Source organism: Helianthus annuus, chromosome 2, assembly GCF_002127325.2.
Source record: "Helianthus annuus cultivar XRQ/B chromosome 2, HanXRQr2.0-SUNRISE, whole genome shotgun sequence".
In the NCBI taxonomy this organism is placed as follows: Eukaryota; Viridiplantae; Streptophyta; class Magnoliopsida; order Asterales; family Asteraceae; genus Helianthus; species Helianthus annuus.
Window position 1 is genome coordinate 171,274,838 of NC_035434.2, and position 12,280 is coordinate 171,287,117.

At 34.5% G+C, this 12,280-nt stretch overlaps 1 protein-coding gene across 2 annotated transcripts; it reads left to right on the top strand.

Moving 5' to 3' along the window:
* Window positions 1-625: 625 nt before the first annotated feature.
* LOC110927210 (probable disease resistance protein At4g27220) lies at window positions 626-12,008 on the top strand. 2 transcript variants are annotated; one of them, XM_022170846.2, is made up of 4 exons: window positions 626-740; window positions 5,277-7,974; window positions 8,085-8,526; window positions 11,785-12,008. In XM_022170846.2, exons 2-4 carry the CDS (start codon window positions 5,281-5,283, stop codon window positions 11,820-11,822), a joined length of 3,174 nt encoding a protein of 1,057 aa, XP_022026538.1. In that variant the 5' UTR covers window positions 626-740; window positions 5,277-5,280; the 3' UTR covers window positions 11,823-12,008. The 2 variants fall into 2 exon arrangements, with proteins under 2 accessions (XP_022026538.1, XP_022026537.1); XM_022170845.2 differs by lacking the exon at window positions 11,785-12,008 and adding an exon at window positions 10,691-11,778.
* The last annotated feature ends 272 nt before the right edge of the window (window positions 12,009-12,280 follow it).

The following is a 12,280-nucleotide window of genomic DNA, read 5'->3' on the forward strand; positions in this document are numbered from 1 at the left end:
CACCATAAATGTTATGAATAAATGCTTCCTTTTATGTTTGAAAAAGAAAAACTAAAATGAAAGGTATCCATCACGACCTAAGATGATATTTCCACCTAGACAATAATGCATTGAAATTTTGATCAAACCCCTCTTATCTCATAAAAATTGCTACTTTTTTCTTTAAGCCTGAAAACATTTCTTTTTTCGACGTTTACTAGTTAAAATTACATATTTTTCCACCATCACTGTTACAAAATATAAATACTATTAATATTAACTGTTGAGGGACAAAAGTTGCAAACGCCAAGAAAGACCTGTTGCAAAATATAAATACTATTAATATTAGTGTTTACGAGTAAGATAGTGATAAATATATAAAGTTGAATGTGAAAGGTTTTTGAAAAATAAACAAATAAATAAAAATGTTGTTTAGTTAAATTATATAGATGGAGATGGAGATTCTAACATTAACAAATTTGTTAGTTTAGGGTGCTACTATATTAAAACTACATAGCTCCTAAACTAAAAGGAAAATTAGTGACTAGGAATACAAGAAGTAGATACTTGATTGGATTTCCAACGCAGAAAATTAAAAAAGATGGACGAAAACCGAACTATGGCTCAAATCTCGGGGACCAACCATGAAACTGTACTATTATAAAACCCCACTTATCAATCATCTTGTTTATGTTTACACTTACCAGTACATAATTCTCAACCACAGATTTTGAAGAAAGAAGATCACAAGCAAAAGAGAGGTATTTTCTTGATCAATGAGCTTTAATTATGTATGAATGTAGATTCTGTTCTTCTGCTTGCAACTTGATTCAAGTCCATGCTACATGTCATATTATGTGTTTCTTTTTCTGTTTTTTTTTTTTAATTTTTTATTATGGTTCTTCGATGTTTAGTGTGAATGTAGTTTATTGCTGTTCTAATTGATTTTAGTTGCTTGTTCTTTGTATTTTTGTTAATTGTTTCGATTTTGTGTTTCCCAACAGTTGTTTCCATAGTGTGTCTAAATTTGTAATTTTTAAGTTTTGAGAAAAAAAGGGGAAATTATCTATAGGATAAAAACGACTGCTACGTTAAATAATTTCATTGTTCTCTTAAAATCATTCGACTTTGTTTAAACTAAAAAAATGCATTCAACTTCAAGTGCTTGGATCATGTACAAGGCGGACGAAACATACGCGAGAAGGAGGAAATGACAAGGAAGGTGTAAAAAATACATGGATCTAATGAAGAAACGGTTTATTATTCTTAACACAATTGAATCCAGACAACATAGAAACAACTGAAGATGAAATAGACACAATAATCTCTCACAACCTTATCTGCACTCTTTAAAACGGATCTAGGCTATGAACACTCGATCTCAACACAAGATCTACGAGAACTGACCAAACCCTAAGAGAGAGAAGAAAAAGGAACAGAGAAATATTTTGTACACATGTGTGATTAATACATCTCATATGAAGACAAGACTTTCTAACAACTTCTCCGCGTATCCAGCCATCCAGCCCATTAGCAGCAGTTGTCAAGTCCAAACCCAACTCCAAAGTTGTTGTCATGTTCAAGCCAAGCCCAACTCCAAAGTTGCATGTAACAAAACAAATAAGAACATAATTTTTTTTTTTTTTTTTTTTTTTTGAACGGTACATAAAATAGTTAGACAGTAATAAAAGGTAATAAAGTAATAAAAATGTAATTATTTTTAACAGAAGGGTAATTTTGTTTGAACAATCCACTTTGATAATTGACCATATGATTATATTACAATGATTAGTGTATGGGTTATTTAACCTTAAACGACATGACTATATGCCAATTCCAAAGCATCGTGACTTTCCTAAACGTGGTAGCCCTTCATATAGAAGTTATTAAGTTTGATTTCTAACACACTAGAACCCTTGACTTCTAAAGGCTACATAATAAACACTAAAACTACTTTAACCTATTTACATAAACCACCTATTAACTTTGACCCATCCAATACCCCCCCCCCCATAATATATTAATCCAATCCTTCAATAGCTTCATGCTTTAACATCTTTGTTCTTCAAGAGAATGATGTCTTCAACTTCCACTTGATCTTCTTCACTTGCACTTTGTTCTTTGTATGTGTTCTTTGAGGAACTCTCCACCCTTCTTTGTTGTCTAAAGTTATCATGTGAAGGATATTCTTCTCCTTCTTCTTGCCTGAACTTTCTATCACAATACTTGCCTTTTGATGAATTGAACATTCCTTGTCCATGGTTTCCAAAACGCCTTACACAACCATAATTCTTGTCATGTCGTGTGTACAACCGTTTGTCTTGGTTGTTCATTGGATCTTCATCCATTAGATTGGTTCTTTTTTCAAAGGATTTCAATCTTCCAATTGTCTCATCTAGAGTTGTTGTGTCTAGATGAGCGAATTGTTCAATGGTTTCAACAATTTGAACGAACCTTATAGGTGCACAACTTAGAAGTTTTTGTACTAAAGTTGGTTGATCCAAGACGTCTTGCCCTTGTGACAATGCTATTTAGCTTTGTGGTGAATTAATCAATAGTGTCTCCCGCGGTCCCGCCTTCATTTCAGTATCTCGAACTCAGTTCTAGGTGTTTGAAGACGTGCCTTCTCTACTTGATCTACACTGATATGCCTTGTCTTTAATGCATTCCAAATCTCCTTTGCACTTTTACAACATTCACCTCAAAATCAGCTACAACAACCAGCCTATGCTTCTTCATCTTTCACAACAAATATCATGAACCACCTAATAATCGTAACCAAATCCGCCTTAAAAACCTCCGTCGTCCACCGCCACATCCCGACACTTTGTACGTCTCGGTCCAGTTTTTCCAGAAAGCCTCCTTATTTTGCCCTTGATAAAAACCTTTAACCATGTAAATGAAAATATGAATTTTTGAAATCCAATTGTTGATAGTTGATCGGATCGTATTGGGATGTGAGGCCTAGTTTTTATATGTGAATTTGATGGCTGTGTTTGCTGAAAAAGATGTGAACGATCAAAAAGCTTTGATCTTGATTAATCCTCTGTTTGGTAGCCTCTGAATGGTCATTAAGAGGCTACCTCTTAATGGAACCATTAAGAATTTACTAATGAGAAGGTAGAAGAATGTGACATATGATGATTTAACAATTGAGAGGTTACCTCTTAACCATTCAGACTTGAGGTTACCTCTTATTCATTCAGAGGTTTTAAACCATTAAGAGGTAGCATCTGAATGTTTTAAACCATTAAGAGGTAGCATCTGAATGGTCATTAAGAGACTACCCCCTAAATCAAGATTGAAAAAACAGGGTGTGTTTGTAGAGAGAGAAAGTTAACTGGGTTAAGACTATTATGCCCTCACATGAGCAAAAAAAAGTCAATTGGGTTAAGCTATAAGGACACCATTTGTTATCATGTGCAAACGTAAAAGAGAGCCGGTGTAATTTTAGAAGTTCAAGGACAATGTCTGATAAAACATTGAAACATGAAGGACGAAAAATGCCATTTGCTTTTTAAAATAACACATTGAAATTAGAAAAAGGAACCAACTTTTTTTATGTATAATCTTTCTATTGCTTCCTCCTCCTGAATCTGACATTGTTTCTTATCCAATAAGCTTCACGTATGTATCTTTGGTTTTCTTCTAAAACCCAAAACTCTAACCTACTAAAATGAAAAGTCTAACGGCAAAAGTGAAATTTTTTATCTAAATTAAAGTTATATAATGGTTTAGAGTTTAGATTAGATTTTAAAGTGTTTCATAATTATAGAGTTTAAGGGAGTTGGAATTTGAATTCTATCTTTTAAGATGTTTGGTTCACAGAATTTGATGTAATTGGAATCTCAATTCCAATCTTCATGTGTTTGGTTGACAATGGAATTGGAATTGGAATTAGGCATGAATTCCTTCAAATTCCTTTAACTAAAGGAATTTAAAATCCTTCCTACATGTGAAGTAATTAAAGTAAATTTATTGGAATCTTCGACCGTTTCGACCCGCACCGTTTCTATACGAACCGTTTCGACACGAACAGTTTCGACTCGTGCCGTTTCGACCCTTACCGTTTAGACACGTACCGTTTCGACTTGTACCTTTTCAACACGTACCGTTTCGATGCAAACCGTTTCGACCCGTACCATTTTGAAACCGTTTCGACCCGTACCGTTTCGACGTGAACCGTTTCGACCCATACCATTTTGAAACCGTTTCGACCCGTACCGTTTCGAATCAAACCGTTTCGACGGGAACCATTCCACCCGAACCGTTTAGACACTTTCAACGCAAACCACTTCGACCTGGACCATTTCGACGCGAACCGTTTTGACCGATACCGTTTGACCCGAACGGGTGGTTGTGGGTTCCGGGGTGATGGATTCCAATCCATTTGACAACCAGACACAATAAAAATGGAATTGAGATTACAATGTTGGTTCAGGCCCCAAACTCTCCACTCACAAGACACAATTATATGAATGTAAAGTTGCAGAGGTAAACAAAAATGGCTACTGTATTTGATGAAAAGGTTACAAATATAATAATTGTTGCTACTCCTATATATACTACAAAACTAGTAGAAAAAACACATGCAAAAATATAACTCCACGTTCATTTCCATCAACGTCCACATGCATCAAATTCGGTCAACATCGTTCCCCTTGATCTCGGTCAAATCTGACCATTTCTTTATTCTTTCAACTTGTACAGAAAGCCACAAAGTAATCCAAATAATGACCCTTTTACCCTTGATTTATTTGCTCTTTTTATTCGTAACCTCGGTGACCCGAATTGAACCCGCGACATGCGATTCGTGCGACCCGTATGAACGAACCGATTAACCCATCATACAATTCCAACAATTTCCAATTCCAATCTTCCAAATCAATCTGCAAACCAAACGCCCCCTTAGAGTTAAAGTCTTAGTATGATTGGTTTTTTTTTTCTTAAATCAGTGCTTAAAACTAGTATTGTATTAAATTCACATTAAGATGATGTGGTTTTGGTATTTTCTTCCAACCCATAGTTCAGTGCTTAAAACTAGTATTGTATTGAATTCACATTAAGATCATGTACATAACTGTATGATTGCGTTCTTATTTATTTTATTTAGTATGACAATATTCTAATTAAATAAACTTTGTAAGTAAGATTTCATTTTCCATTATTGGAGGCCCTAAATCACTTGATAATTGACTTTCTTATTTGTGTGTTCTTGCAATATTTAACTTTTGAAGTTGAAACTAGACTAACTTGTTTTTGTTGATATGTTTGCATGATTTGTTGGTCTCGATCAGGAAAATGGAGCAGATTTTATATGACCAAGTCGTTGCTCCTGTTGTGAAATTTATGGCAAGTCATATCACGAAACACCTAGGATATGTGTTTTGCTCTACAAAACATGTTACGGGCATGAAAGATAAATTGAAAGATTTGGTGGATACAAGCACTGAAGTTATAGAGCACAAGAACAGAAACGAAACAAATGATAAAGAGATACCTGCTCGTGTAGAGGCTTGGTTGGGAGACGTTGAGAAGGTCAAGGATCAAGTCCAAAGCATCCCAAATGATGACATTGGATGTTTGCACATGAAAAATAGGTATCGAGTGGGAAGAAACGCTTCTAAGGCTACTATGAGGATCCAAGAACTTATTTCAAAATATTCTGAGTTTACTTGGACCGATGCCCCATTGCCTACTGGAAGAGCCACATCCTCCACCACTTCTACACCGTTATCATCGTCACCGGGTGGAGATGACTTCAAGTCCAGAGACGTGCCGTTCAACGATGCATTGAGGCTCCTTCAACAAGACGACAACAAGAGTCAAGTGATAGCCTTGTGTGGAATGGGTGGTGTAGGAAAAACCACCATGATGGAACAACTTAAAAAAGTTGCAGAAGACAAGAAGATGTTTGATTTCTTTGTGAAAGTTACTATTGGGAGAAATCCTAACATGTTTTCTATTCAGAATGATATAGCCATATGCATAGGAGGCGAAAGTTTACGTGAAGCAACTGTAACAGCAAGGGCAGATACTCTCCAAAGAAAATTTAAAAGAAAGTTAGAAGAGGATAAAAAAAAGATTCTAGTTATATTAGATGATGTGTGGGAGAAGGTTGAAATCAAGGATTTTGGACTAACAAGTCCTTTGCCAAAAGGCGTCAAGTTGTTGTTGACATCACGAGATTCAAAAGTTTGCACACTAATTGCGGATACTTCCCTACTTCAAGTAGTCAGAGTCAATGTGTTGTCAGACGCGGAAGCACAAAATTTCCTTTCTAAATATACTGGAGTTTCTATAGAACATGATCAAGATCAGTTTCAAATAGGATGTGATATTGTCAAAAAATGTGGTAATTTGCCTCTTGCCATCAAGCTCATTGGCACAACCCTCAAATCTCAAGAAACTTATGTGTGGAGGGACACACTTAACCGTCTGAAGAATCATGATCTTGATGATAATGTGCAAGAAATTATCAGAATAAGCTATGAGTATGTAAAAAAAGACGAGGATAAAGAGATTTTTCTGCATTGTGGCTTGTTTCCCGAGGACACCGATATTCAAATTGAGGATCTGGTTAGACACGCATGGGGCCTAAAGTTGTTTAAAAATTTTTCCACTCTGAGAGAGGCTCGAGACAGGACAAATACATGTGTGCGCAATCTCGTAAATGCAAATTTGTTGATGGACAGTGAAGAGCTTGGATGTGTTAAAATGCACGATCTTGTGCTTGCTTTTGTGTTAGAAAGAGTTTCCAAAGGTGATTTTGCCTGGATTGTAAACCATGGCGATGTTTCCTCGTGGGATAGAGACGAAATGAATGAGTCTTGCAAAAGGATGTCATTAACATGCATGGGTATGTCGGAGTTTCCGCTAGACTTCAAGTACCCAGACCTCTCTTTTATACAACTTATGGACGGGGATCAGTCGCTCAAGTTTCCGGAAGATTTGTATGCAAGTATGGAAAATCTCAAAGTCATTGCATTTTATAAAATGCAATATCCACCGCTTCCGACATCTCTTCAATTTTCGACCAACCTTAAATCACTTTGTCTTCATAATTGCGAATTGATGTCTGATTGGTCTTTCATTGGAGATCTTGTGAATTTGGAGGTGCTCAGTCTTGCTTATTGTGACATCAACAAGTTATCATCTAAGATAGGGAATCTAGGAAAGCTGAAGTTACTAGATCTGACAGGATGTGCCTACCTTCATATTGATGATGGCGTCTTTATAAATTTAGTCAAACTTGAAGAGCTTTATATGAGAGGTCTTTATAGGGGTGGAATCGACTTCACGGATGCTAATTTGGAAGAGTTAAAGAAGCTTTCATGCCAACTTTGTGCATTAGAGGTCCAATTCTCTCTTATGAACGACCTAAAAGATCTATCCTTTGAGAAACTTGATAAGTTCAAGATCTCTATAGGTGGTAGAAACTTTGAATTTGAAAGAGATATTTCATTCAAAACTACATTACAACTAAACCTTTTGGCCGACCACAGAAGCGGCCTTGTGGACTACAAAATTCATGAGTTGGTCAAGAAATCAGAGAGTCTATTTTTAAGTATGTACCATATGAGTCATCTTGAAGATTTTGTTCCAGTCAATCCTTATGATCAAAGCTTTTTTTTGTATCTAAGAGACTTTCATGTTGATGGTTGTGGTAATTTGAAATACCTCTTCCCAACACATGTGACACGTGGTTTGAGGAAACTTGAGCGCCTCACAATTAGGTCATGCTCTGTTTTGGAAGCAGTGGTGCATGATTACAATGGCGAGATAAATGGTAAAGGCGAGATGATCATTTTTGAGGAGCTAAAGTATTTATACTTAGATGGCTTACCAAAGCTTGTACGTTTGTTCCCGGTTGACAGTGTGGTTGAGCTACCGCAACTGGTTGAACTGGAAGTTGATGACCTTCCCAGCATCACTAGCGTTTATCCTGACAATAAAAATACTTCTGCATGGCAACAAGCACTCTTTAATAGTCAGGTAGCTGATTACACATAATTGATTTGTATATGTCAATTGGTTTAGTTATTTCTTTTGCCAATATAATAATTAATGTAATGTATATTGTTTGGGCGGAGCTATTTTTGCAGGTTAGAACTTCCGAGATGAAAAAGGTAGTTATTAAAAGTATGGATAACCTGGAGCGGATATGGCCGAGTAGTAGTGAGGAGGAATTTGATAATATTCCCATGTTAAGAGACGTTAGAGTGGAGGAATGTTATAAGCTTGAGAATCTATTTCCAACCAATCCAATGCGATTATTGAAACATCTAGAACAAATAACAATTTCAGAGTGTAATTCCCTTCGAGAGATATTCAACATAGACTTGGAATGTTTTGGTGAAATTGAACAAGTTATCAACATCAGCTTGCGTTACATTTCTGTGCGTGGTTTTCTTCGAGAGTGTCACGTGTGGAGTATAAATGGTGGTGAAAGAAACTCAAGTTTTCATGACTTTGATACATATTCGACATATGAACAAACTTCGCACCAACCGAGTCCAAATTCGATTCGGTTAAGAAGAGAAAGAGGTACGTACGGCATTAAAACATTTCACGTCTTAGGTTGTTTAAAATTAGATAAGTATTTTTATCCCCAAACTCATGTTTCTAATACTATTTTTAATTTTGAGAAAATAAAATCCAACGATTTTCTAATAGGTTTTAAAACTTTTCCGTAACAATTACTTAAATCCTATATACACTTTTGAATTACAAATATATGTGATATATATAGAGTTTGAGGTTCATTGGGGAACACTAAAAAATTGGGCAACCATGGAATACTCTTAAAAATTTAACTTAACATGTTAAAAATCATTTTTTTCTAATTTTTTTCGATACTTTTTCTTATAAATATTTGTAGAAGCATTCTTAATAAAAAAATCAAAAACTAAAATAAAAAAAAAAACAGTTAAAAAAGGGTAAAAAACATTTTTATCAAATTTTTTTTATTTTCAATAGTTTCTACTTATTTTTATAAGGAAAAATGTTGAATTTTTTTTAAAAAATGATTTTTAACATGTTAAATTAATTTTATATGATACATATATTTTAACTGTTTTTTAAACATTTTTTTATTAAAAATGTTTCTACATTTATTTATAAGAAAAACTACCGAAAAAAATTAGAAATAAATAATTTTTAACATGTTAAGTATAATTTTTTAGAGTGTTCTCTGTTCCCCACTTTTTAATGTTTTAGGGTTCAATTGAAAACTCATTTTATTGTGAAAAATCGAAAACTAACTAAAAAAAGCCTAAAAACGTACCAAATTTTTTTTTACATTTTTTTATAAAAATTCGCTACTTTTTATATATAATTTTTTTCTTCAAAAAAAAAAAATTGTAGTGCACATGTGCAATACACATATAATGCACATGTGTAGTACAAGTAATTTTATATATAAAAAGTAGCGAAAATTTGGTAAAAAAAATTGTTATGTTTTTTAGTTAGTTTTTAAGTTTTCACAATAACTAGTGGTTTTTAATTGAACCTTCCTATATATATATATATATAGGAAGGTTAACGTACATTACGGCTTAACGTACATCACGTACGTACGACATGTAATTACGCACGTTCATTTTAAAATCACGCACGTTATAACTCAAAAATCCGACATCACGCATATTGAAAACATTAATCACGCATGTTATAGAACAAATCACGCGCGTCGTCGTACCTGAAGTACGATAAGCCGTAATGTACGATACACTTTATATATGTGTGTGTGTGTGAACGATCACATCAGAACTAATTTTTGCCTAAGAATGACTTTTAGGACTCTAAACCCGACTCAAACGAACTCTGATTCAACTCATTTCAGAGGCGTAGCGGCGTTGAAACTGACTTGTTGAATCTTACGATCTTAAATTTTATAGTTTAGCTTTAATGAGTTCCAACACTATTGTAATAAGTTATCAAAACTCGTTTGAGCCAGTTTCGGAGTGTATGAAAATCGTTCTTTGCGTTCTTAAGCAAAAAAAATAGTTCTTAGTGTATGTTAACATGTCAGTTCGTTTGTTTTTTTAAATAAAAGGGTGGCGGAGCAGCTTGTTGCCCGTCTACATTCTGTTTTGATGTAACTTAACAAAATCCATCTAATTCAACTGAAAATCAAAGTGATTTTGATGCATGCTTGATAAATTAGAGTTTACAACATCATCTCATCATAAGGTACGTCAAAAATCTAGTATATGTTGAAGTAGTGATTTCTTGATGCACCTTATGATGTGTAGTTGAAGTAGGGATTGTTGAACTTGTGAAAATTTGTAGTGCCCATATGATTTGATTCCCCTTGATGAATAATGGTAGAAAAATGTTATGATTAAGTATTAGGGTAATATACTATGTATATGTAAGTGGGTTTTTTAGATATGTTAAACACATGAATTGTGGTAGTAAATTTGATGTATTTGATGTTAATATAGTGAGCTCTAGATGTTAATCGATTATACTAGTCATATTGACTTTATAAGGTGGGAAAACATGGGTAATTGTTGAAGTGAAAACTTAATAAACTTGGTGTAAAAATCCATGCCTATAATGTGTTTAATATAATGCCTAGGTGAATGTGAGTTGTTGAAAGGTGTGAAAGAATCATAACATGAACCTTGTAATTGAATACTTACAAGTTTATGAATCATAAATTGTACTATGGGTTCTAAATGATAAATCGGATTGAACTCTATAGGCAATTTGGGTGAAGCATCGAGTGGTCAAGCCGGGGCAGACACGCGCATGAAAGGAAAGCTTTAAGATACATGGCTTTACGCTTCGTTGTGTTTTTGTTAAATTGTGTGTTATTTGTGTATAACTAAATAATGGTAATTACTCATAAAGTTTGGTTTGTTTAAGGTGATGGATTTCACATGAAACAACCAAACGGGTCAAAATAAGGAATGTTGATGAGTTTGGCTTGTTTAAAGTAAGGGATTTCACATGAAACAACCAAATGGGTCAAATAACGAATTAATAATAAGCTTGGTTTGTTCCAAGTGATGGATTTCACACCAACAAACAAATGGGTCAAAACGAAGTTGTAACGCATACCGAAATGGGTGCGAGAGTAAGGACTTCGGCATAAACCCGATTGAAGGGTTAAATTTACGAAGGCATGCATAAATCGGGTAACGGGAACGTGAACAATAAATCAATGGACCCGGATAATGGGTCATAATCGGAAGAATGTGAATTCCTGAAAATAATTCGGACTAATTAAGTTCGACCATTAAAAGGTTGAACGGGTCGAATAAGCATAAACGCAAACCGGGTAACAGATGCGTGAAAAGCAAATTTAATAACCCGGGTAATCGGGTAAAGTCGTAAAAATGATGTTTTTGCGAAAAAGATGTAAATTTCATAGTCTTGATTGGTTAAACATGCAAATGGGTCAAATAAATAAACATATAAATTTAGAACTGATAGCGTAAAACATAAAGTTATAAACCCGAGTTATGGGTTTATAAGATAAGAATGTTGGCAAATGTTATTGGGTCAAGTAGAAACAATTTTCGTGCGAAAAGGATAAGTAATCGGAAAGTTACGGACATGTTTGTAAAAAAAGGGACAAGAATGGAAATGTTGCAGCTGGGCTGCGCCGTAGGCTACGGCTCTGGGGATGGCTGGAAATAACAGAAAAGGGGTACCGTAAGTTACGGCATACATGTCGTAGCTTGCGTCGGGTCTTCTCACCATCTTTTTGTTTGTTTGTTTTGGTAAACTTGGGTTATCGAACTACGTTTAAGCATCATATAACTGACGTGTGAGATGATATTTGATATATAGGTGATAGTTATGATGTTACGGATGAAGATCAAGAATAACGAAGAATCGAACACAACCGAAGATCAAGCTTCCGCTTTTTGTTTAGTTATTTTATGAACCGAACAACGTTAACGTGTTGAAGTGTTTTAAATACTTATGAAGTTTTTTATCAAACCTGAAATTTTGTATGGATGTTTATTTGCATTACTTATATATAAATGCAACACTTTTATATAAATTTTTAGTTATGTAAGTCCGGGTCTTACAAGTTGGTAATCAGAGCTCAAGGTTAAAGATTAAATGTGTTCGGTTATATGCTTGATCAAGACATCCGGTAAGAATTAACTATGAAATGAGTTTCAATTGAAAATACTAGAAAAGAAAATGATTTAAAGTGTATGTGAAGGGTATTTTAATACACTCGAACCCGGGAAGTACAGTAAGAATAAATGGTTAAGGCAAGTTATATACTTGACCAAGCTGAAAGAGAAGGATACTGATTTGGTCAAAAATTACC